The sequence below is a fragment of the Odontesthes bonariensis genome, chromosome 5, assembly GCF_027942865.1.
Source record: "Odontesthes bonariensis isolate fOdoBon6 chromosome 5, fOdoBon6.hap1, whole genome shotgun sequence".
NCBI lineage: Eukaryota > Metazoa > Chordata > Actinopteri > Atheriniformes > Atherinopsidae > Odontesthes > Odontesthes bonariensis.
The window spans coordinates 7,359,970-7,387,205 of NC_134510.1; the positions used below are offsets into that span (position 1 = coordinate 7,359,970).

Consider the following 27,236-nt stretch of genomic DNA (forward strand, 5'->3'; position numbering starts at 1 on the left):
CCCTTGTTTTGTCTGTCTCCTTCACAACCTCATAGAAAACCTGACCGTCTTCTCATTGTAATCACTGATAAAGTCTGCAGTTTAATTGATACACTTTGAGTAAGAAAAGTCTCAGTGGTGAAATGCTCAATTAAAGAGGTGTTTGTGAGTTTGTTTTCCTCTTAAATCAAAACCAAACAAATGTTCTGCTGGGAATGCACGATTGATCAGCTGGTGATTTTTCACTGAGCTCATTTTCACTCTGACTAGTTTGACCGGAGTCAGTCAGAATGTTTTTTCCTGTCAAGTGAACATATCATGCTTGTAGTCATGCTGGTGCCAGCATAGCATGCTTTGTGTCAAAATTTTGCTGTTTTACTGATTTGGAGACCCAAATCTTGAGCTTATAATGTTTATAAGGTGTTCTAAACTTTTTAGATTGTAAAAGATTGTTAAAAGAAAAAGCTGATTTTCTCTAATATATATGTAGCATTTTCCAGCAGTCCCAAGTTTCTATTGACATATTGACAACTCACCTCCACTTCAACACAATAAGTAATGTACATGATTTAAGGTAAACACTAGAAACTTGTATGTTTGCCCCATTAACACATCCTGGGTCTGTCTGAATCCTGAGTGTTGGCTGTCACTTTCCCAAAATCGAGTTTGAACAAATGTGATATAAAAATACAACTCTATAAATATATTTTAATGTCACCGCCTACTCTAACACATGTGCATGTGTGCGCACAACACACACACAAACTTCTATTTTGGTGGTGATTTACCACTGACATAATGCATTGCCTTGCCCCTCACCCTAACCTTTACTGTAAACTTGACTTTATGATTTATCTAATTCAAATCCTCACCCTTAAACTGAGTTTTGACCCTCAAATATCCCCAAGTATAGTGGGCTTCTAGTTTCTGGACCCTACAAAGACTGAAAAACAAGAAAACAAACACAAACCCTCACACATAAAATGCTGAGAACTTTCCACTTTTCACACATTTCCTGCTTCATGGTAGATGTTGAAAAAAGTGTTTAACCGGCCACTGATGTTTTTTAGCAACATGAACATCAGTGTGTCATCCTCTCACTACATTACACATAACTGTCATGTATATCTTGGCTCCAGTTCCACCATACATTCCCTAAACCCTTCTCAAAACAGTGATCTACCATATATCTTTGTCATAAATTTTACTATCTTGTTGGTGAGGGCATTTGCAAGAGTCTCTGGCAAGAGACCTGCTTTGGCTGACCATCCCTGACATGTGGTGCCTCTGCCTCACTTGGGTGGGTGGCAATTTGTATAAACTGAAAAGTGCTGTATTTTCCACATATCTTGCATACTACAAAATATGAGAAGAATACATTCATGTTAGTTACATTAACCTATGGATCAAATGACAGGGATAAGATAAGGGTAAGACCTTTATCTTTGATCCACAGAAATTAGCCTAGATATTATCCTAGAAGATGCAGTTCAGTGGTGCTTTCAAGATGGCATCGCAGATGGTCATCTCAGTACTGCGCTCTCTCGGATTGTCTTTGTTTTTTTTTATTGTATGTGGGTTTTGCTTTTTGAGCACAATGACAAGAGAAGAGCCTCTAACCATCAGACAGTCATCAAATATTTTTTCTCCTCTTTTTTTGGTTTTTGGGGAGATTCTGGGTGGAGCACAGAGGAAACGCAGATGGGGGAGGCAGGGGGGAAACTCAGGCAGAGCTTTCAGGGAAAACAAAAGGTGGCAGAATCAGCTTTTATATTTACGAAGGTTGGTGTATGTGGGTGGTTGACATATAAGCCAGAAAAAAGTAACACTGTAACATATTATTTAACACTATGACATACGTGTATGAAGACCTTCGGAGGGGAAGGGCTGACAGCCTGACCGATGATCTGCACATCTTCTATTGTACGTTCAAGACAGCCAATCTCTTACCCCTCACCCACTCAAGACCTGAGACATTGTCAACAATCTCACCCCCAACCCCTTACCCATTCCCTCGGAACTCTGACCCCACTCAGAATACATGAAGCTGATGTAAGCCGGCTCTGCCAGAAACGGAGAGTCACCAGGTGCTAATGGTGTCTTCCCCTCTTGCCTCAAAGCCTGTGCTGGCCAGCTGGCTCCATTATTCACTCAGATCTTCAACAGATCCCTGGAGCTGTGTGGTCACATCCTGCTTGAAACACTCCACCATCATCCTGGTTCCAAAGAAACCCTCCATCACTGGGCCAAATGACTTCAAGCCTGTCGGATGTCTGTGGTCATGAAATTCTTTGAACGCTTGGTGTTGGCCCATCTAAAGAATGTTACAGTACTCCTGCTGGACCCCCTGCAGATTTCCTACCGGGCAAACAGGACGGTGGATAATTTAGTAAACATAGGACTGCATTATGTCCTGCAACGCCTTAACCGTTTCGGGACTTATGCAAGGGTCCTGTTTGTAGAATTCTTCCAAACTCTCCCAGCTTACCGTATCCCCTGCTATCTGTCAGTGGATCACCAGCTTCTTGACAGGCAGGGAACATCAGGTGAGGCTGTGTTAGGTCACTTCTGATTCGCAAACTATCAGCAATGGTGCTCCTCAGGGTTGTGTCACCAGTCACTGGACTCATTCAAGATGGTGACAAGTCAGTGTATTGGTAGGAGGTGGAGAGGCTGGTGCAACGGTGCATTCAGAACAACCTGAAGCTGAACATGTTCCAGACTGTATAAATGGCAGTGAACTTTAGGAAACTTCTCTTTTAACGTCTTCTCCTCACCATATCCGGCAGCCCTGTATCAGCTGTGAAGACCTTCAAGTTCTTGGGTACCACCACGACTTGAAGTGAGACAGCAACATGTCCTCCATCCTCAGTAAAGGATGTACTTTTTTGTGGACACTGAGGACGTACAGTCTTCTACAGGAGCTGTTTCATGGTAAACACAAAAAACTTGTGCTAAAGAAAATATGGACCAGACTAAGTGAATAATTCCCTATAATCCCTATATAGACCAGTAAGCAGTGCTGACCAACATGTCATTGGGGTCATCGGGTGGGAACCTCCTTTCATCTGTTTTTCGTCTAGTTGGGCCCACGACAACTCCAGGATATGATATAGTTATATGCCACGGTCATAGAATCTGTCATGTGCTTGTCCAAGATTTCCATCTGACCAAAAGTTTTCCACTTTGCCTCTCCATTTTAAATGAGCTTTGGTCCAGAGAAGATGGCAGTGTCTCTGGATCATGTTCACATATGGCTTCTTCTTTGCATGATAGAACTTTAACCTGCATTTGTAGTTTTTTTTGCATATTGCTGAATTTTGGTAGAATGGTGTTGAGACTAAATTAATAGATAAGTAAATAAATTGGAGAAAAAGATTTAAGTACACAGCAAAAAGATGATTATTTGGTACTGTCTAAAAATGTTGTTATTGATATTTTCTTTTTGTCTTACGTTTTGACACAAGCTTCAGTTTCCTTAGTTTTCACACCTGACACAGAAGAGCACTGCAGAAATGTAAAAGTTTAGCTTGTCAGTTTTCAACTTGAGCATCTGCCTTCTTTTCTGAAAAACTCAAGGTAATTTAGAATTTATTCTGAGTGGTTCAGTTCACTATTTAACTGATAGGCCTTAATGCTCATGTGTGGTTCACTGAGCTAAAGGCTGAAGGGCTTACTTACTGGTTGGATGATCAGTGAACAGATCAATAAAACGATGATTCATAAATGTCATTTAATAGCATTGAGTGCAGGATGTGCTGATTCAGGGGCTGCAGTAGAGCTGAGTTAAGGACTATGGATAAAGAACACAGAACCTTGGGATGAGCTCCAAACTGCAGATTAAATGGGGAGCTGTGTGAAGTCTGGAAGCTGCTGTTTTGCAGCTTTTGTCAAGAGAACTATATAAGAAATTGGTCCTCGTCAGCACAGTACTGTGAATACTATGAAGAAGAAAAAGCTTGGGTTTACATTTATTCAGTCAAATTAGACTGTTTTTTTTTGTACCTATTTTGTTGCCATACTACCAATTAAAAATGTGTCTTTTTAATGGTGAAACACAAAAAATAAAACATTCGTTTATTTCGCATACCTGGTTCATCCTGTTCAAGGTCACTGTAATCACGTGGAAGGCAGGCTACATGCTGGACAAATCACAGGGCCAACACAGAAACAAATAAGACAACCATTCACACCTCAGGTCAGTTTAGAATCCCTAAAGCCTCGTTTCCACTATGCAGTACGGTACGGGTCGGTTCAGAACGGTACGGGTCGGGCCGCTTTGGGGTCAGCTTTGCGTTCCCACTGTACAAAGGGGACCCTCAGGGGTGGGCGGAGTGCGTGCCGAAGCGTAAATAGCAAATAACAGCAAATAACAAATCGCATCCATAATTTGGAACCACCTCCAAGCTTCTTCAGCTTAATGCGACACCGGCTCGCGGTCCGGTTGAAACCACTCTGCCATTTTTGCGGCAATCAGCTGGAAAACATTTTGGTTTGGCACAGCGCCATCGAGCTCCCGCTGCACAGCCTCCTCACCAACACCGGAGAGCAGAGCCTGGAACCGGTCCTGTGTGCTAGGTACCCCAAGCAGAAGGGTTACAGACATGGTAACGGGTCCCATGGGACCGGTACGCTTTTGTGGTAGTGGAAACACTGAAATAAGCGAATCGTTCCGAACCGACCCGTACCGGACTGCATAGTGGAAACGAGGCTTAATTAACCTAACATGCATCTTCAAATCTGACAAACCGCTCCTTTACACCTGTGCCCGTTACATAACGCAGGACCAGTGCGAGCTGCGCTGCGTTACTCGTGTCTGTCGTCTCATCCACCATAACAGAGACGAACGGTGCTTTATTAACTTCCATTCTGATCTCTTCTCCCATAACTTCAGCAACAACAGTAATGGTCGTTTTGTATATTGCCCGACGTGCCACTAAACACTTAGTGGATAGGTGGTAATGTAAATCCGTGTTGCTCTCAGCAATTCTTTCTCTCAGAGAGAGAAACCCTTTCGTTGTGGACCTCCGTTTCCCTGTGCATTTGCTTGCTCAGCTGGAAAAGCACCGTTGCTTGTAAGTGTCCGGCAGTGTTTTGATGTCTCGTTGCTGCCTTGGTTAGGCAAGTCCAATTTACAAACCCAGTGTGGCTCCAAACACCATGTAGATCAGTGGCAAACAGCGAGCACTCCCAGCAATACAATTTGCAGTGTTCCTCGGAGTCTGTGAGCCCGTGGTACCGCTCTTAATTAAAGGACTGAAAGTGGCGGACTTATCCTTTTCCCGGTTGTGACAGGGTTGCTAGCTTCAGAGTTGCCAGACAATTTTTAATGATGTCCAGCTTTTCTTGTAAAGTCTGTCTTGAAAATGGCTTTGACAAGAAATCTCCAACCAAATCCATTCCTTCTCCTCCTTCAGCCATTATGGGTTGACAAAACAGCTATAAAATCAATACTAAATCAAAACTATATTTTTGCTCGTGTAGCTTTGCCCGTGTAGCTATGCATTCAGTTTGCTATATCTGGCTAGTACACTCTCTGATTATCCAATCAAAGGATATGAATATGCTGACGTTACCGTACGCCTGCTAGAGGGCCTTGGTGTCGCCAACTCAAAATCTGATTGTTTAAAGCAACAGTTTGATCGACACTTATTTTATGCTACAGGGCCCGCAGAACTGATTGTGAAGGCCTCCAGGTAGAGCCCTGCACTCCCGCGGGAGTCCCGCGGGAGTCTCGCGGGACTCACGGGACCCAACGCAAAGCAGTGCGGAGCGGGACACATTTTGAAAGCTCATTGCGGGCGGGAGGGGGAGTGCCCAGTGCGGGAGCGGGCCGGAGCGGTGATAAGCTGCAGTCCCGCTAACTAAAAACGTGTTTAAAGCTGCAGTCGGCAGGTTTTCAAAATTCCGAGTCTAAAGTCTGAAAATTAGAACTGATACAACTCTCAGGTCCCTCCCCCAACCTCTAACAAGCTCCGAATCGCCCCCCAAACCCCTCCCCCTCTGTGGACGAGGTTGTGCACGTGAGTTCACACCAGTGTGAGCGCACACAAGCTGGGGCAGACTCACGCTCAGCAGCGTGTGCACAAGCTGTGATTGACAGGTAGGATTCCTCCACCTTAACTTGATTGGTTAAAAACAGCCGGGAGCGCTCGGTTTTTGCAAGCATGATTACAGGCTTCAGAGGGAGCTACAGATTTCATTATTTTTCCTAAACAGCCTATTTAATATCCTACTTCCAGAATCCCATGACAGTTCAAGCTAATATGACTAAAAAAAAGTTGCCGACCGCAGCTTTAATATAAAAGCTATAATGATCTCCTGCTGCTGAAAACAACTGAGAAGAAATAAAGCCTAACTAAAAGAAGTTCAAAAGCGCGATCCATCTCTCCTTTTATTCAGGAGATGCGCATTGCACAACAACGAGGGACAGGGCATGGTTAACCTACTTAAATAATTATTGGATTGCATGTTAAATTTTCAACATTCTGGGTTTAGAAAAGGTAGGGTCATTAATAACACATTGTTTTCATTCCACTTGTTTGCATTTAAATCAATGTAACGTGAGCTGTAGGCTTAGATATTTATGCTTAAATCCACTCAAAGTAGGGGGCGGGTCTCCATCACGCTGTGAAATATACTTTTACTTCCAAGAATGGAAACGTGAGGAGTGGCATATAACATATGTACAATGTATTATTCTTAATATTCACGGTAGATTTTGGTAGGTATGTTGGGTAGGCTTATTGCTGTAAAGCCTCAGCTGCTTGTGCCATCTAATGCGCTCCTGCACTATGTGCCCCACGTGAAGGATCGGACAGTGGTGTGCGCAGCTAAGATCATGTTTCTTTCCTCAAGCCAATGACAAGAACTTCCGTGAGAAGTAACGCGAACGTCTGAAACATCCGGGAATTGCGGGCGGGAGCGGGACTAAAAATCCTATCTTTTTGCGGGAGCGGGAGTGAACAATGCGGGAGCGGGCGGGCGCGTGACTGTAAATTCTGTCCTGCGCAGGCCTCTACCTCCAGGCAGATTTCTTTGACCCTGGCAACAAATGATGGCTGAAATGTGATTGGTTAAATGCTTTAATCTGCAAATACACATCTGGAAACAACGCAACCAAGGGAAATGCTATGAAAGGAAGTGGACAGACCATTTAGAATGATTTAATAAGTATTCATGGACAAAATGTAATCAACATCAGTCTGCGATTCAGATTTTTTTAGGCCAGCAGAGAAGGCATTGTAGGCTGTGACAGCCAACCACTGGAACCCACACATGCAAAGGAAGAACATGCAGAACCAACCTTCCTGCTGTGAGATAACAGTGCTAACCACCACATTACTGTGAAGTCCTGGTATAAGACGTGTACAAAGGCATTCACTCCCAGTCAATAGTAAATCCCAGTTTTACAACAGCTATAGCTCTAAGTGTCATCAGGTATCTCTCCATCAACAGGCACAACTGGTCGCTGGGATTTTGAACCAGCTCAAAGGTTCTGCTGGTCTTCATCACTGTGTCATGTCACTGATTCTCAATCGGACAGGAGTCGGAGCTTTGACTAGATTATTCCAAAACATTTCAACGTTTGCCCTCAAACCGCTTGAGTTTTGCTTTAGTAGTATTCTTTGCATTCTTTGGGTCATTGTCCTGCTGGAAGGTGAATCTCCATCCTAGTCTCAATGGCTAGATATAGTCGCATGAAAAGGAAAGTACACTTCCCTGTCAATTCCAAGTTTGATGTTTCAGCTCAAAAAAAAAAGGTCATTACAAAGTGTTAAAATGAGGTAAATCCAACCTCAAATGAACAACAGCACATGCCAAATTATGTGTCACTTTTTTTATTGAGCAAATACTAAGAAAAAATGTAGAAGTAGTGTGGGAAAAATTAAGTCCACCCTTATCAGTTGTGGGGACATTCTGTCATGGCAGCAGCTTCTGGTGGGCAGTACAAAGACGAAGAAACAAAATGATATATTGCTCCTTGCCATGTCATTCACATGAACATATTCCAGCATGTGTGACTTACACAAGGCAACATATGTTATACTTTAATAGGCCGAGTTTTAATGAGTTCAACAGCAGGTAAGACCTTACATTAACATGCACGAGGACACACCAAGCAATTCAATTTCCTAGGGAAAGCATCCCACAGTTTGCCGGATGAGTCATCAACTTCACAGGGAGGACTTAGCAGCATTTTCAGAATGGCTGGTGAAGTCTTGCAGAGCTGGATTCTATCCTCTTTCCTCTTTCAAATAAACACACATAGACTGGATAGTACATTCCTCATTGTCAGCAGATGGCCTGGAGATCTTGCGATGACATTGTACATGTGTCTACTTGTTGTGATTCACTTAAATAGGTCAGACAAGCAGCAGAGAGCCTGCCTTTGCCTGCCTTTGCCTGCACTAATCTATTTAACCCATCAGTATCACAGCATGTAGACAGATTTTGCATTTGGACAGAAGCCCCACACACACAATTGACTCATTTAATCTCCTCTGTCTGATGTGCATCCCCTTGCAGCGCTTGCAGTTGTGACACTCTGCCCTAATGTCAACAGCTGATGGACAAGTGTTGTTTAGAGGGTAATCTATTACTGATGTCTGTGGAATATTTAAAGAGGGTTATACACATTAAGAAATCAAAATGCAGGAATGGTTCCGAAAAGGTACTTGAGCTTTGCCGCTCAGTGCTGACAGATTTAAGATTTTTAAGTTAGATTATCATGTAATTTAACAAAAAAAACAATTTAACAAAAAGTTACCTTTTTGTTGGTTGAGCCCACAGTGCCTGGAGAAAAATCTAAAGTGGCACAAAGTGAAAAAAGTTCTGTGTCCATATTAAAAAGCCACAGCTGAGTTTTAAACTGTGAACCTTTTAGTTGGAGGCCACCAATTGAAAACCACCACACCTCCAAGCAGCCCACACCTAATTATCAACTACTTATTTGCCTGTACAGTCAGGTTTTAAAGGTTCAATGATGCACCCTGAGTTGTCTGATGATTTTTTTTTTTTACCATTTAATTAAATAAAGGTTCATATCATTTACCTTAGAGACCATTTTTAGACCTTACAGGGGACTTTCGGAGAACCATAGCTTTGAATACACACATGAAATCCTCTGTTCTGTATGTAGATGGTGGTGCATTAAAACTGTCTTTGACTGATTCATTCACTCATTGTAATCCAATCAAATCAAATTTAATTCCAAATTAGTCCAATTCATACAACGCCAATTAAAAAAATAAAGTGGGCAAGCCAAGGAAACCAACAGATTGCATCGAAACTTCTCTTTGATCCAATCGCCCGTCCTAAGTATGCACGAGGCGACTGGAAAGAAAAAAACTCCTCTTTTAATAGGAAGAAGAACCAGGAAGGGCAGCTATCTGCCTCGACAGGCTGGGGATTTAGTGAACATGAAATTAACAGCACTCATAATTGTTTCCCATTTCTTCGCTTTAGCAGGTACCGTAATTCCACTGCTGACACTGCTAAAAATGACAGATTTTCCTTTTTCGGATCTCTGAAAGCAGAACTTCAATCTCAGAGCCCATAAAGTTGTTATTTTTGCGCCTTGATGCCATTCTCAACACTCAACACGTCCTGGCACAGGAGTGAGGAAGCACATCCTAATATGGTATAATTTTGGGCGTGGAGTATGCAAATCTACTATCCTCGTGGACGTGCACTTAAATACGCACGGGTGGCATTCATCATTTACGCAGGTCGTTTACACACTTTTTCCGAAGTTAAGATAGTTTTTTTTAATCTGACGTGGCGTGTTCGTACGAGACCATTTGTACGAATAAAGTAAGAGAAATTTAGAATAGGAAAATGTTCTTGCATGAGACCCATTGTTTTATATTTCATCTTAAACTGCTGCCAAGTGCGCTTCTCCCCCACGGGATTGCACCTAAATTAAATAAATGAATGGGCTACCATTCAAGCAGCTGGAGATGTTGTCCAACATTTGTTTCTTCATAATGTTGCTTCTGCTCATCCAGACATCAATAGGAAGGTGACGTTTTCAGGAGGTGTAGCCATCAATCACTGTCATAAATCTGAATTATTTTCTCTGTCAGGATGGTAGACTGTGCTGTTGAGCTTGTCTGTGACATCTGGAAGTCTTAACTGCTTGATACGCTGCTTAAAGTCTGTTATGAAAACATCATTAGATTTCTTAATTTTCACTCTTTGTACATGTAGTTATACCTAAAGAAACTTTTGCAAAGTGGACTACACAAACATTAAGCATGTTTACGACTCATAAAAACGTAAAAAATGTCAAAATCATGTTAGATGACCAAAACCAGACGCATGTTGATGTATGAACTAGACTCAGATGGCCGTAGGTGCTCTGTCCATGCTCAAAAGTTCCATCTTTTAGTAAAAACAGCATAGTGTAAATGTGTATTAGTCGAGCTGAATTCCCAATAAAGCTGCATATTTAAAAACATATTATTCTGTTTCTTTTGTCAGAAACAGGGGCTGAAAATCAGCCCATTCAGACCAAATGCCAACTGTTGGTCCCTTTAAGCATTTCCAGACTGGCGCTATTCTAATAAAACCCTGATTTTATAACCGCAGCTTAATCTGACAAAATCACCATTCGAGTAGCTTAAATACAACATCTGTGCAGTGAATTCGGCTGTACCATGATCTCCCACAGAGGAAGTTGGAAGCAGCAGGATATCTTCAACGTTTTCTCACACAGTCCACAGCGCCACAGCCTCACACACGACAGTCAATAATTGGATTCTCTTCCTGTGTATGTATTCTGGGACAAGGACGGTGGTCCAGCTGAATAGACCAGTCCAGTTGGAACAGTAACCCAATTTAGCTGTGCATATGTGTGCTGTAACCAGAGAAAAATCTTTGAATGTATGTAGTTCTTTGGGGAACTATGGAATCCTTGTTTTCTTTAGTCTCCCCTGTCAGGCTCACAACGCTTGTAGATGTCGTTTTAATTTTTTTTTATTCATAATATTAGAGAAAAACTTATTATTATAATAATAATAATAATTATTGTTATTATTATTCCAAGACCGCTATTGTTCATAATGTGGCTATGTGAAATTGTAACATAAAATATCTGGGTGTCAGGATGGTTCCAGATGCTACAATGAGATAAATGTAACATCTGTTTAGCCCTTTCAGTTTCATCTCAAGAGCAGTGAAAGTGGTGAGGACATTACTGGAATGTTCATGAATGAATGATGATGATCAGAGAGAGGAGCAAAGTCTGGTGTCTGTGAACAGCTGCCTTTTACTGCTAACAGAGGAGCTCCACCCTCTGTCATCAGCTGTTCAAGGTTAACATAGTTTCACAAGCCGAGGGGGCGGGAGCTTCGACTGAGGACAGTTTTATAAACCTAGAATGTATTGCTTATGTGAATCAATGAAGGGCTCTATGGTTCAAAGTGCATAATGAATCATTTTAAGGATTTTAAAATTGTGAAAATATTCCATGTTGTATTTTAGCAGGAGAGGATAATCAGAACATATTAAGGTCTATAAGTATTATAGTTGGGGTTCTTTTTTAAGTACAGTTGTTTATTTATTATTTACATCTAAAATGGTGCCACCCTAAAAGAAGCCTGCTGCAGCAGCTCTGGACATACTGTGTCATTTCTACCACATCTTCCTCTCTGCTACACTTCAACTTTCTGCATGTTTGTCAGTTGGTTTATATTTTAGTTTTTTATCCATTTATAACCATAGCATATCTTAAATAAAAATGAAGACTGCTGCAATATAATTTCCCGTAATGAATTAGTTTTATTGAAATTAATTGAATTATGTTCCGCTTCGACAGTTGATATTGTGTAATGTGGTTAGTAGTGGTCTTTGGTGCCCTGCTTTACTAACATTACTTTGCAGGTGATAAGATATGCTGTATCCAAAGAATGCCACATCAATCTTTCACGGATAAATCTTAGGCTACGTGCCCACGACAACGCTCTGAAGCATAAACGCAGATGTCCGTTTTTTCCCTCCACAATTTATCTGCGTTCTCACGAGCGCTTGGGGGTGGATATCTGTCTATCCATGGAAACAGGGAAAATGTATAAAACTCATAAAACTCGCAGTTTGCCGATGTAGTATGCACGCACCGGACGTAGGAGGCAGTAGCAACAATACCTTTGGTATTGTTATATGAGTTATATTGTTATATACTAATAAATATGAGAAATGCCTGTTTTGTGGCTACTTCCTCCGCGTCAGTTGGAAGAAAATGGCGAAGCGCGGCGGCAACAACAGTACGCCTTCAAACTTTGTTTGGACAGATGATGAGGTCCAGTTGCTCCTGAACACGACACTGAACTACAAAGCCAGGAAGGCAGTGGATAATGTGGATTGGGAGAGTGTCCAAAATAAATATAGTGAGATATGGGAGTCGTTCATGGAGAACTACCCACTTAACGTGTGCAAAAAACGCACTTCTGCGTTTTGAACTGTTCCTACGGCGACGAGAGGTTGGATCGTTTTCAAGATCTCCACTCTGGAGGGCGTTTGCGTTTTCTCCGTTTTGAACTCCTAAAAACGCCGTCGCCGTGTGCAAGATAGGCACATCTGTCGAAATGTTCTGCGTTTATCTGTCGTTACCGTTGTCGTGGGCACGTAGCCTTAAGCTCTTCTATCGAGGGAGCACCAAAACATCAGCTTCTTTGACAAGAAACCACATCTTCTTTTCACCTTTTTTGTTCCTTTAGTATAAATTCATGTTATTACACTGATTGATCTTTAACACGTACAAATACCTGTGTCAGAAGGAAAAATCTAAATCTTTCACTTGACTCTAACTGTCCTGTTCCCGACAGCTCTAAAATAATATTTAGTGTCTCTTTGCTCATTGTTTTGTTTTTTCCTAAAGGAAAGCTTTTAAGCCAATTAAAGCCATTAAAAATGGAAATAAACACTTATGAATTCACAATGATTGTTAGTGATTAATGTGGCACTAAAGGTAAGCTAGACACCAATAATGTATTTAATTTAATTACTTATTTTGCTTTTCATGAAGTCAAAATATCTGCTATAAAAAACCTTAATCTTTGTTTATGTATTTTGAGATGATGACTTTAATATTTTGTTTTAAGAAAATGGAGAGAATGTTTTGTATTCATTGTTGCTATGTTTTGTCTCTTTTTTTTTATTTTTATAAGGCTTCAAGTGCCCTGTGTGCTCCAAGTACGTGTCCTCAGATGAGATGGACCTTCACCTGGTTTTGTGTTTGACCAAACCCAGAGTCACGTACAACGGTAGGACTGACTGTTCTTTTTTAACTTCACATTGTGAGAAAACTGCTGTAGCTTCACAAAAACCCCAAGTAAAACTGTGATGTGCGTCAGTATAACATCATCCAGCGACAAGCAACAGATTACTGAACCAGCTAACAGAATCTCACAGAAAAGAAGATCTTCAGCATATATCAGCTAATGATGACACCCTCATCCCACCAGAGATGATCACAACTGTCACATGAAGAAACTAAATGACTACTTCCTTATAAAGTGTGAAACTCTGGTTATGTAACATCCTTCTTTTTCAGTCTGCTTCCCTGTGAAACTTGTGTGATCTCTCTGTCAAAACTAGTCTAATGCTGTGTGTTGCCTGCACAGCTTTTCCTCGTATTTATCAGAGATTGTTAGGTATTAAATTCCATCACAGCCATGGTTTCTGTGACCAGGAGATGTTTTAAGCTCTCTAATAAGTGTGGTTTTGTTGGTTCTAAACCCCTCTGTCTTTTGTCAGATTTTAATTTGGGCTTGTAAAGTTCTTTTAAAAAGCTTTGAATTTACAGGCAACACATTCTAATCAAGTCCTCTTGAACTTTATTTATTTAGCATTTTTTTCAATCAGAATGCAACCCAAAGTGCTTTACAGAGCAGTGGCAAAACAAACTCAAAATATTCATCTGTAGGCTACGTTGTGACATCTGGAAAAAACAGAATTCTTGTCACTTGTGAAAACCCTCAGAAACCCCCCCCATTCACGCTCACCTCTATGCCTAGTTCATGGATTTGCTCTCTGTTGGGACTTTGTTTCAACTTGCATCCGTATTACCTCCATTCATTCCTTGCAGATGGGCAGTGCAGGAGACAGAGAACCAGTGGAGTTACAGGATCAGTTTTAGTTCAGTCAGTGAGGTTGTTACATCCCTCATATTTACACTGAAATTTCTGACATTTTTTCTGACATTCACTCAAGTCTCATCAATACATCAGTATGCGCTGGGGATTTTAAGAGGGAGCTCTCGGGTTTGCTTTCTTTGTTTCTTTCAACCTAACTGAATGCTTAGTTGCTTGTAGAAACATTCGAAGAAAGATGTATTCACAAATATTTGTATGAAAATCAGTTCAGCTGAACAGACCTAACCTGGGGTTGTGGTTTGAATCTGATGCAACCAGTGTGTGTTATCTGTTTTAAAGATGGTTCACACATCACCGTCCTCCACTCATTTTCCAGCCCCAATGACCTTTTTATCTAAATATAAACATGACAGTCATGAAGTTTAACAACCATCAAAATAAATGAGCACAGTACATCATCTTCTGTGACGTGTTCATGTCACGTATTTGTTTTTAAGAATGTATTGAATTTGTTCTTTATCTTTCCAAAATGACTGAGAGCTCTGATGACTTTTCACCTACTACACACTGTGTTTCCCTCTCAGCTGACTTCCTCTTGAGAAAACCGACTTCCTGTTCAGCTGAACTGATTCCTCTCCTCCTGTCGCACAGTCATATGATCATTGCAATGTTAATAAGTAACTTTTAAAAAATGTGTGTATGTGTGACAGAGAGTCTCTATGAAGCATAACAACAGCAAAGTAGATGTCAACTGTCTGTATCTCTTATTTCAAATTAGTCCTTCAAACCATCTATTTGATCAAATTGTTCAGTTATTGCATTGTTGTAATACACATAAAAGCAGCACAGCTGAAACAAGAAGTTATAAAGGTAAAAGTTCCTCCAGGCAAACTGTAGCTTGGCTTAGGGGTGCGCGATCTGACGATATAAAATAGTGACTGGCGAGGAAGAGTGGAGAATCGCAGGCGATCTACCAAATTAGAGAAACCGTATAGATCGCCTTTGCCAGTCAGCGCAATGATTTATTTATTTTATTTTTTTAATGCTGGTTCCCGCCGATGCGGCAGACGTAGGGCGTCCTTAACCTAACCGACCAATCATAGCGAACTGTGCGTCGTGACACTTTCTTACACGCCTCCATGTTGTGTTTGTAAAAACTTAGAAAACGCATGGACAGCCATGGCTGAAAGCCAAGCCAAGCTGGTGAAGAAGAGGAAATCCACCTCTGTAATTTGAAATTGGTTCGGGTTCTCTTCTACCCTAACCCACTGCTGCTGGTCCACATCAGGAATGGGAACAGCAGCAGCGGCACCATCCACAGCACATCCATAGCGGCGCACGGGAGAAACTCACGGCCAGCAGCAACACCCTCGGGTCGGATGAGGAAACCGCTAGCTCGTAAGCTAACTACGGTGCAAGAGAAAAGGGATGCACCGCGACCGTGACAAACATTACACAGTTGGAAAGTATTCCTTTAGGGCGCTCTGGTGATGGCAGTGCGTGACTGTGGCTGCAGTAAATGAACATGCAGCGTTGCTCATCTGTTGCTAAATGGCATCATGAGGTGGAGTCAAGTCGTCATCAGTGGTTCGTTTTTCTATTTCCGGTTGCTTCACTTTTCACTGTGTCAGATGTCATTAATTAGATCATTGTTTTTCATCTTGAATTGGGTTACAGTTGAATTACAATGTGTTGATTGCCAAATTCTTTCTTTTTCTCCTTAGCTCTTCTGTGGTTCAGCATGTCGACTTAACTCAACTGTAATTGGTCTTCTTTTTTTTTTTTTTGGATGGAAGATCGTGATAAAAAAATCGAAATCGTGATTTCATGCAAAAAAATCGTGATACAACATTTTTTCCATATCGCCCACCCCTAGCTTGGCTGTTTATTTTCACACACACGCACTCACGAACCTCCGATCCCAAAATATATCCGGTAGTGTTGGTTCATAACACAGACACAAGCAGCAGCTGTCATGTGCACATGACGTCACAGGTCCTGCTGGTCTGCATGTGTTTCCACTGCAGTGTTACGGAACCTAAGATGTTTTACAACCGCAGCTCTGATTTATAACCTGCTATGAAACAGATAGATGACTCTGTCGGACCAAAGTGTATTTATCTAGTAAACAGCTGATATACAGAAACTCCAGCTCAGAGGTCAGCCCGCTGCAGTTAAAGCTGCCGTTTAGAGCACCTCCTTCTCTCAGGGCCTGTACAGGGCGCAAAGGTCAGCAAGCAGTTGTTTTTAACAGAAAAAGCTAATGGGACTTGTGTTTCTGTACAGGACCCAAAAGGAGTTTTAAGTTACTTGGTTCAGTATTTTTAGTATCTTTCAGTGTAATTCTTATATCTGTGAATGGGCATGAATCTCAGAGCTCTTAGGAATTTGGATAAGTCGTGTGAAAAAGAAAATGAATTTCAAGAATTTCTGTATAAGGGCAAAATAAAATCATCTGGTCCTTACTATCTGGAGTCCATCATTCTACAGAGAGAAAGATTATTCACAAGTGTAAAACATTCAAAACAGCTGTCAATCTTCCCAGGAGTGGACGTCCCAGCAAGTTCACCCCAAGGTCAAAACCACAAGAGCTACATCTCAGACTCTACAGGCCTCAGTTAGAATGTTAAAGGTTAAAGTTCATGCCAGCACAGTTAGAAACAGACTGAACAAGTATGGCTTGTTTGGAAGGGCTGCAGGAGAAAGCCTCTTCTCTCTAAAAAGAACATGGCAGCACAGCTTAGGTTTGCAAAGCTGCATCTGAACAAACCACAAGACTTCTGGAACAATGTCCTTTGGACAGACCAGACCAAAGTGGAGATGTTTGCTCATAAAGCACAGCAGCACGTTTGGAGGAAACCAAACACCGCATATCAGCACAAACATCTCACACCAGCTGTCAAGCACGGTGGTGGAGGGCTGATGATCTGGGCTTGTTCTGCAGCCGCGGGACCTGGGCACCTTGTTGTCCACCATGAACTCCTCTGCATACCAAAGTAGTGGTACCAAAGAGGCAGATGTGAGGCCGTCTGTCCCACGGCTAAAGCTGGGCTGAAACTGGCTCATCAACAGGACAATGATCCCAAACACAGCATCAGATCTACAACAGAATGTGTGAAAAAGAAAAGAATGAAGGTGTTGCAATGGTCCAGTCAAAGTCCAGACCTCAGCCTGACTGAGATGCTGTGGTGGGACCTTCAGAGAGCTGTGCAGAAACCAGAGCTGCAAACCTCAATGAGCTGAAGCAGCTGGAGAGAAGAGTGGGCCGAGAATCCTCCTCAACCATGAGAGAGACTGAAAACGTCATACAGGAAACCATTACCTCAACTTATTTCTGCTAAAGGTGCTTCTACAAGCTGCTGGATCATGGGGTTCACTTAGTTTTTCACTCACTGCTTCTGTGTTTTATTCAATAAACAATGAGACGTGTCATGTGTTGTTCATCTGAGGTTAGAGTAAAAAAAAAATGAAACACCTGTCAGGATCAGATGATTTTGATCATGGTCTGATTTATATAACCTTAGAATATAAAAGGATGTACTTTCTATTCATCCTGACTGTAACTTAGCATAAATATTGTTGTCATGGGAAAGCACCTTGCCTGGCTCTGTTCCAAGTCCATGACTCACTGCACGTGTCAACATAAAAATAAACTTAATTATCAGTCAAATGCACAGCAAGCAGAACCCAGCATAATTAATCATTGTTCCTCCTCGCTCAGTATATAAATGATTGACCTAAAGTGAAATTAACGAGCGTTCACATGGTGCACAATGTCTTAACGGTTGGATATCTGAGAGTCACAATAGTGAGCTTATTGCACAGTTCTGCAGCGTGTAAAAAATACCTCTAGACTAGAGAGTATTGACATGAGAGAGGTATTAACTTAAAGCACAGTGCACCCTAAATACTGTAAATTCATTGAAATGATATTTGGAACGAGTTATCTCCTTTCCCACACACACACACACACACACACACACACACACACAAAACCAAAAACTTAATAATAATAGAAACTGCCAACCCAAAAACATAATGTTTTTTTTTTTACCATAACTGACTGAGCAGTCCAGACTGTCTGTGTGCTAAAATATTTTTTTTCTTCAGCTGAGCTAGGCCATGTGCTCCAGCCCACAATAACAAGCTTTTGCAAGCCTATGTGGGTTAATCCACAGTTACGCAAGTCCAGTCCTCATGACTGTGTGTTTTGCTGCAGGTGATGGGTTTAATGGTGCACAGGCTGACTTCCACTCATGAGCCAGACCAAAGCCACAGCCTGTCCCAGCAACAGTATGAAATTGAGCATGTCATATGAAAATATTTGATCACAAATAACAACGGCAAATAAAACCAAATAATGCATTACACTTTGTAGATGTTGTTGTGTGTTGCCACACTGTTCCTGTCTGGTCTGCACTGTCTCACTTTGAAGAACTGGACATTGTGAAGGTGTCACAAATTAGTGATGCCTTCAGGGACCTCTAGAAAATACAATTTTTGAAGCTTGAGCACACGGAAAGAACCAAAATAAGAGGATGCAGTGAAGGCTTTCTTCGATCATTGCGTACAATAGACCTGCAGCCTGAGCTCCACTACAGATTCATCATATGTACTATTCTTTACTAAATTACTAAAGACAGAGTTATACAGAGATATATAAATATTATAAATACAATTATTTTATATATGTATACATACATATATTTGTATGCTGCACATGTTGGCTAACATAAAGAACAACACTGACCGTCCTGATTGTAGCATCATGTTGAAACAACAGTGTAATCAGTTTAAGACAGGACACACGAGGTCCTTCATGCCAGCATCATTCTTATATTGAAGGCTTTTAATGATAAACATAACTGCAACAATATAATTTCCTTTTGAAATAAATAAAGTATTTTTTCATTTAACCCCTTAACGCCTATTGTCGCATATATGCTACAAACCGTTTGACTTAATCAACCAGCTGAGATAGCACCCCTTTCTAGTGGGACCGCAAAGTGACGGACTTATTTCCTGTTGCAGATTTATATAAATAAATATGTAAAAAATACAAGGGTGAATAAAAAACATTGTTTTTTCACGGTTATATTACTGTGTTGTTGTTATCTTATTATTGACCATTATGCCTGGTGTTGCAAATAAGCAACATACTAAATTACACACCAAACATACCAAATTAACTCCTGCCTGTTGTCGCAAATTTGCAACGTTCCAAAATTTCTATTTATTTTTTGTGCAAAAGTGAAATGAATAATCTCAGCATTATTTACCATCTACTTAAAGGCTAAAACACACACAAAACATTTTTTTATATACAGCTATATAAATTCAGGCGTTAAGGGGTTAATTTAACTTTCATAAATGCATATTATATGTAAAGCTGAGTACATATGGAGGGATTCATTTTGTATGATTAGTGTAGCATATGTATCACCAATACACACTGTTTACGCTACTGGACCAGTTCTAGGTTCTAAGTGAGCGAGAGACCAGGTACTTTAAATGCAAAAGCCAGCTCTTTACTGGAAATAAACTAAAGTAAAACACACATAACATTTCAATAACCTGCAGGTATCAACAATAAATGTCTTTGTTTTCATTTCTTTTTTCCTCACCTCTGTTTTTTCTCCTAGGTTTGAGATAATTTAGTTCAGGTGACCCACTCTAGTTAGATGGCTTTATTTAGTTTAGATAGGTTAGTTATTTTAGACTGGTCTGTAACTATCCTATTTTAGGTTAATCTATTTTAGTTGAATTATCATTCTGAGTCAACTCTTTTTCCTCTTCTCATGAATGAGAGAATAATCACAACTTCATCACTCAAATGAAAGCAGAACACTTTATACCTCTAATCACAACGATAACAATTATGAAGAACAAAATACAAAATGTAACACTTCAACGAGTTCAAAGGTCCCTTTCTGAGCACTTCAGTTTCTGTGTCCTCCAGATCAGTTCAGAGTTCAGTTCAAAGGCCAAAGTATAATCCAACACTCCTGCTGCTCTGGCAGAGTTTACCAACAGTCCTCACTATCACTATGAGGATGAACTGTCTATAGAAATGGAGTCTGCGGGTCTTGCTCGCCATCTTGTGTGTCGTCCCCTCACACACACACACACACACACACACACACACACACACACTCCACAGAAGTAACTCCTATCCCAAAACTGTTGTGGTTTGATTAGATATGGCTCTTATGAACTACCAACCACGTAGCTATTCCTTATCAAATTTTAAATCACTCTCTGGAAAAATATTCGTTCATTCATTTCTCTGCTTGCTTCTTTGCTCTCCGATCCGTTCTGCATATACGCCGTGTCAGAACAGGGCCGTGGGTCTCTTAAAGGGATGGTATTTTATACAGGCCTATCTTTAAACATTCCCATAAAATTATTATCACACCCTTTTTTAATTACTCTTATTTTATCAATTGTGACATTTGAACCATTTTACCTTATTTGCATCTTAAAGGGACACTGTGTAATATATTAAGTCATTTATTAGCTCAAATCAACATATTCATTCATAAATTAGTCCTCATTGGTGTAAAATTATCTCTGTCAAAAATCTCAATTATCCTCCTGAGTGAAGAATAACTTGTCTGTATCTACATAGAGCGGGGAAGCTCTATGGAGGCTGCCATGTCCTTCCGGTCTATGAAAAACGACGAAGTGCCGAGAGGGACATAAAGCACTTCGAATCGTTTTCCCCAACGCCAGGCCTGCAAGCGGAAATGACGTCATTTTAACGTCACGTTTGCACGCAGGTATAAACGGAGCCAGTCTACGCCATTAGACATTCTGTGGTATAAACCAGCCTGAACGGCCTGCACTTTTGTTCGCAATGGAAGACCATAGTTATGCCACGCCACAGGAGAAGGGATCCTCGTCGCCGAAAAAGCGAGAAAGAGAATCTTGACACATACCGCCTGCCGTAGTTCAACAAGTTGCAACGCACATTTGAAAACGCGAGGCGCTAGAGAGCAAATTCATTCGACTTTGCAAAATAAAATTGCACCACTAGATGGGGGAAGAAATTACACAGTGTCCCTTTAATGAATTGTTTGTGTTTATTCATATTTCACTGCATGATAACAAATTATAGCTAAAATTGCACCAGATGATTTCAAAGCAAGGCAAGGCAATTTTATTTATAGAGCACAATTCATACACAGGGCAATTCAAAGTGCTTCACAGCTACATAAAATCACAAGAAGGCAATAAGATCATTAAAAAGAAATAAAAAATAAAATAAAAAATAATATAATAAAAACCCATTAAAATAATTATTAATTAATTAAAAAGTGAAGAGTGCAGATAAAATACTTTCAGGTGTCATATGCACAGCTAAATAGAACTGTTTTCAGCCTGGATTTAAACATTGTCAGAGTTGAGGCCTGTCTCACATCTTCTGGAAGACTGTTCCAGATTTTAGGAGCATAAAACTGAAACGCAGCCTCACCTTGTTTAGTCCTGACTCTGGGCACCAGCAGGAGACCCCTCCCTGAGGTTCTGAGAGCCCGAGTTGGTTCATATGGCTTTAACATGTCAGAGATGTACTTTGGTGCTTGACCATGAAGAGACTTGTACACAAGCAGAGCTGTTTTAAAGTCTATTCTCTTAGCCCGTTTAGAGAGCCCAGTGAGCAGGCCGTTACAGTAGTCTAACCTGCTGGAGACAAACGCATGGATTAGCCTTTCTAAGTCTGGTTTAGACACTATTCCTTTGATTCTGGCAATGTTTTTTAGATGGTAAAAAGCTGCTGATGTTACAGATTTAATGTGGCTGTTAAAGGTCAGGTCTGAGTCCAATATTACCCCGAGATTTCTAACTTGATAGTTAGGTTTTAGAGAGAGAGTCTCAAGGTGACTGATAACACTTTCTCTTTGTTTCTGTGGGCCACAGACAATGATTTCAGTTTTGTCTGAGTTTAGCTGGAGGAAATTGTTTTGCATCCACACACTGATCTGTTCGATGCAGCGACACAATGTATCTACAGGCCCGTGTTCTCCTGCCGTCACTGACACGTAGATCTGAGTGTCATCTGCATTGTTGTGGTAGGACACATAGTTGCGTATTAGCTGGCCTAGTGGAAGCATGTACAGATTGAACAATACGGGTCCCAGGATTGACCCCTGGGGAACCCCACAGGTCATAGCCATTTGGTCTGAGAGACACAGTTACCGATTTCAACAACATATTTCCTGTCCTCCAGATAGGACTTGAACCAGTTTAAAGCACGACCAGAGATTCCCACCCAGTCTTCTAACCTCTGTAATAAGATCGCATGGTCAACTGTGTCAAAGGCAGCACTCAGGTCCAACAGAACTAAGACTGTGACTCTACTTGCATCTGTGTTCAGGCGGATGTCATTTGTCACCTTGATCAGAGCTGTCTCAGTGCTGTGGTGGGGCCTAAAGCCTGATTGGAAAGTATCAAAAGCATTGTTAGACAGGAGAAAGTCACTAAGCTGTTGGTATACAACTTTTTCTATGACTTTGCCTAAGAATGGCAGGTTTGATATGGGCCGGTAGTTGTTCAGTACTGTGGCATCAAGATTGCTCTTCTTTAGAAGGGGTTTAATGACAGCGGTTTTTAAGGCCTTTGGAAATGTTCCAGTCTGGAGTGAGATGTTGACTAGATGAGCGAGTTGTGGTAACAAACTGCTCAGCACAGACTTTAGGAATTTAGTGGGCAACTCATCAAGACAGCGCGTTGATGAACTCAGACTGCAGATGGTCTCTTCGACTGTTTTGTCAGTAACAGGTGTGAAATGTGTCAGCTCTAGGTGTCTAGCTGGCTGCAGAGTAGTTATTTATGTTGTGGAAATTATTGCATTTTTAATGCATTGAACTTTGTCATTAAAGAATGTTGCAAACTCATTACACTTAGATGTAGAAATGAGTTCTAAAGGCAGTGAAACTGGATGGTTTGTTAATCTGTTTACTGTAGCAAACAGGACACGAGAGTTGTTACTGCAGTTTTTGATGATTTCAGAAAAATAACTCTCCCTTGTTCTACGCAAAGTCTGGTTGAACAAACATAGCTTTTCTTTGTAGGTCTCATAATGAACCTGAAGCTTTGACTTGCGCCATTTCCGTTCGGCTCTCCGGCACTCCCTTTTCTGTGCCCTGACCGACTCTTCTTTCCTCCATGGCGCCCTTTGCCTACTTTTAACCATTCTAACCTTGACAGGAGCAATGGTATCCAAAACATTTAAAGGGACACTATGTAATAAATTAAGTCATTTATTAGCTCAAATCAACATAATCATTCATAAGTTAGTCCTCATTGGTGTAAAATGATCTCTGTCAAAAATCTCACTTATCCTCCTGAGTGAAGAATAACTTGTCTGTATCTACATAGAGCAGATAAGCTCTATGGAGGCTGCCATGTCCTTCCGGTCTATGAAAAATGACGAAGTGCCGAGGGGGACATAAAGCACTTCGAATCGCGATTTCCCCACCAGGCCTACAAGCAGAAATGAGGTCATTGTGACGTCATTTCCGCCAAATGGCTTATTACAGCCGCTAATGCTAAATAGATTTTATTCCTTGGCACATATGTCTTTGTGTTCATTAGCTTTCTTTTTGTAAGTGCATCATCTTCTTCTTTTTATTATTATTCCTATGCTCCCCCTGGATATCTTCTTTTTGGCGTTATGCTCACATTTGTAAACTGTTATTTTGTTGATTTACTAATAAAGTTTAAAAAAAAAAAAAAATGCTAAATAGATTTTATCTCGTAAATGATCCCACTAATAATGCATTGATTGTTACCAAACTTCTGCCGTAGTACACATAGGCTCTTAACTCACAAAACGAGGCATTAGAAAGTTTGTAAGTTTACCGGGAGTTTATTTACTGCTGCTAATGCTCCTATTGCTAACGCAGGCTAATGCTAAGGCTGCGTCGACGTCACTTCCGGTAACTCCCGGAATAGGACTAATTGCATTGCTTGCACACCAAAGGAGATGTTATGTTATCTGACATGTTATCTGTCATCTGTATTTATAGTGTTGTTGTATGTGTGTTATATAATCCTTTGTACTGTGTGTCTTGATTTCTTTTTGTTTGTATGGACCTTGAGTCTGAAGCTATAGCTTCTTGAATCTTGACACATTCCGCTTGCCGTAGTTCAAGAAGTTGCAGCGCACATTTGAAAACGTGAGGCGCTAGAGAGCAAATTCATTCAACTTTGCAAAATAAAATTGCACCACTAGATGGGGGAAGAAATTACATAGTGTCCCTTTAAGAGACTTGATGTGTAAGAGTTCAACAGATCATCAACATCAGAACACAGGGTGTTCTCAAACCTAATCATTTCCATAAACTGTGTCCCTGTTCTGTCATTAATGAGTCTTCCCCGAACAACTGCAGACCCAGCTCCTGGTTTGGGTAAAGTAGATAGGTCGAAGAAAACACAAAAATGATCAGATAAAGCAACATCGACGACATTCACGTTTGAAATAACAACACCCCTTGAAATGAGCACATCTAGAGTGTGCCCTCTGTTGTGGGTGGGCTCAGTCACATGCTGAGTTAGACCAAACATTCCAAGGACAGCAGTGAGCTCTTTAGCTTGCTTGTTATGGGCTACATCCACATGCACATTCAAGTCCCCTGTTATGACTAAACAGTCAAAAGCAGTGCACACAATTGAAAGTAGTTTAGTAAAATCATCAATAAAACAATTCTGTGGTGGTTTATAAATGGTGATATAAAGTATGGAAGATTGTTTTATCTCCATTTTGAATGACACATACTCAAATGATGAAAAAAACCCAAATGACAACTTGTGGGTGGGTATATTGTCCCTGAACATGGCACAAACACCCCCACCCCTCTGGTTTTCTCGTGTTTCAGACACAAAATTGAAATGAGGTGGACTAGACTCAATCAGGACTGCATTTGCTGTGTTTTTGTTGAGCCACGTCTCAGTTAAAAACATAAAATCAAGATTGTGAGAGGAAATAAAACTATTAATTAAGAATGATTTGTTACTTAAAGATCTGACATTGAGTACTGCGTGTTTGAGATTAGTTATAGTTGAACTGGATGCTGTGTTCTTGCAAGGGATATGGATAAGGTTTCTCTGATTGGACAGTCTGATTGTCCCTCTCTTCACTCCATCCTTGGACCTCTGGTTGAGATGGTGTTTACCAACACAGAGGCCCTTAGCGTCCTAGACAACAGCATTGACGCTGTTGGAAATGACAGCTGTGGGCACCGGTGGTGGGGGCCAAGCTGGGGGGGCTTTGGTCAATGGAGTAGGCTGGGGAGGGAGAGGGGCTCGATGCTTCTTTGAGGATAGAATTCTTGATCTTGCCATGTTTGGCGTGAGAGGAACCATTTTAATCCCCGATTTCACCAAGCTTTCAAGGTGATCAGGAAATCTCCTGGGTGACGGTGGAGAAGAGAACGATGGTGAAACATCTCTGGAGGGTGTAGATGCAGCAGGTGGGTCCCAGGCCTGTGGTGAGGGCCGTGGTGAAGGCGATGGTGGAGCTGCTGAATCCTGTGTTCGGGATGCTGGAGGTGCTGCTGTGGCTGCTGTGGTTGAATCCTTTGCTGGGTCCTCATTCAAATGGATGATAGATTAAAGCCAGAACAAACGGGGCAACTTTCCTCCTTAGATCAACACATAGATCCACCAGTTTTAGACGATGCAACATGCAACATGCTAACCTGTCGCTTGCTGACTAAAAGTGGAAATATTTAACCAACAATCTGGTTTGCTTTTCTTTCTGTTTATTGTCTTGTACACATTGAGGTTGAACACACATACAGGAACGCAACACACATGAAAACTAAACTGTGTGTGTGTGTGTCAGATATTATTTGGTGAAAATGTTTGAGACTTGGTTCCTGTCAGTGTATTCGAAGAAGTTTTTTTTTCACATGTACCTTCCATGCTGCTCATATCATGTTGTTAAAGTCAAACAAAAAAAATTCTATCTATATACTGATACAGCTTTTTTTTTTTTTTTGTTAAACAAATAGAACATTTTTCATTGCCGTTTTTACTCTCGCCTGTGATGTGTGTCTGTGTTGCCATGCAGAGGATGTCCTGACCAAGGATGTTGGAGAATGTGCAATCTGCCTGGAGGAGCTGCTGCAGGGGGACACCATCGCCCGTCTGCCCTGCCTCTGCATCTACCATAAAGGGTAAGGAGTTTATGTCTTTGCATCCAGAGAAGAAGTTTCTTTGTTATATCTTCAGTGTTACGGTTAAAGTGATCACACTCACATTTTGGCTATAGTTTACATAGCTTAACCAGCTAAAAGCTTTATTGATGGTTTTAGGGTCTGTGGGAAATCTGGAGCTATACAACTAGAACTCAGTATTGTTCAGATAATACTGACAGGACATTTTACTGATGTTTACAAGTTTGCTTTCTTAAGGCGAGACACTACAGGTGAATAGGGTAATATTTTAAAATAATAGATATCACCATGAAACTTCCTCAGTTGATTACTTATATAAGTATGAAAAAAAATGTATTACAAATTTTAGAAATTTGTATGTTTAATTATGCAAATCAGGCATGATCTCATTAAATATGCGCACATTTGCATATATTTCCGGAAGATAGATCTGAACATATGATAAAGCCAGGTGCAAAATTATTTTTTCATTTTGTGTACACACAAAATTAAAAGAAAATTACAGAGGGATTTCAGGATATCTGCTTTCATTTCTTAGGAAATCAAAATATACTGTCCATAGCCTAAAAAACATAAATTTTCACCATTTTTTTTTATTATAATGTCACATAAATCAAGCCAGGAATGATTTATCAACAAATCCTTCTGTAAATATCTTTAGAATACTGCTAAGTGTATAACTGGAAAGTTTGGTGTTAGTAGGTGCACCATAGTCTTTGATATTGATACTGGAAAAATACAAAACACTGATTTTGAGAAAACGGCATTTAAAGATTTAAATAGGGGAATTCATTTTTTTAAATTTGGGCGAAACGTACTGCCGCGATTAAACAAAATGTGATGAAATAAACATTTTAATTTATGTTTTGAAATAACACATATTGAAGGAGTAGACTGGCCCAAAATCTAAAAATTGACCACTGCATGAAATCACTGTTTTTGCCTGCTGTGTCTTTGCCTTAATGGTAGAATCTGCTGGTGA

The 27,236-nt window shown here is 40.7% G+C and overlaps 1 protein-coding gene across 2 annotated transcripts in view; it reads left to right on the plus strand.

The window, feature by feature from the left end:
* The window catches only part of znrf2b (zinc and ring finger 2b), a 54,303-nt gene that overhangs the window by 19,036 nt on the left and 8,031 nt on the right, over positions 1–27,236 (plus strand). For both annotated transcript variants that reach the window (XM_075464721.1, XM_075464719.1), the window contains exons 2-3: positions 13,149–13,244; positions 26,149–26,254. In XM_075464721.1, coding sequence (XP_075320836.1) covers positions 13,149–13,244; positions 26,149–26,254 — 202 coding nt within the window. The remainder of the gene's footprint in view (positions 1–13,148; positions 13,245–26,148; positions 26,255–27,236) is intronic.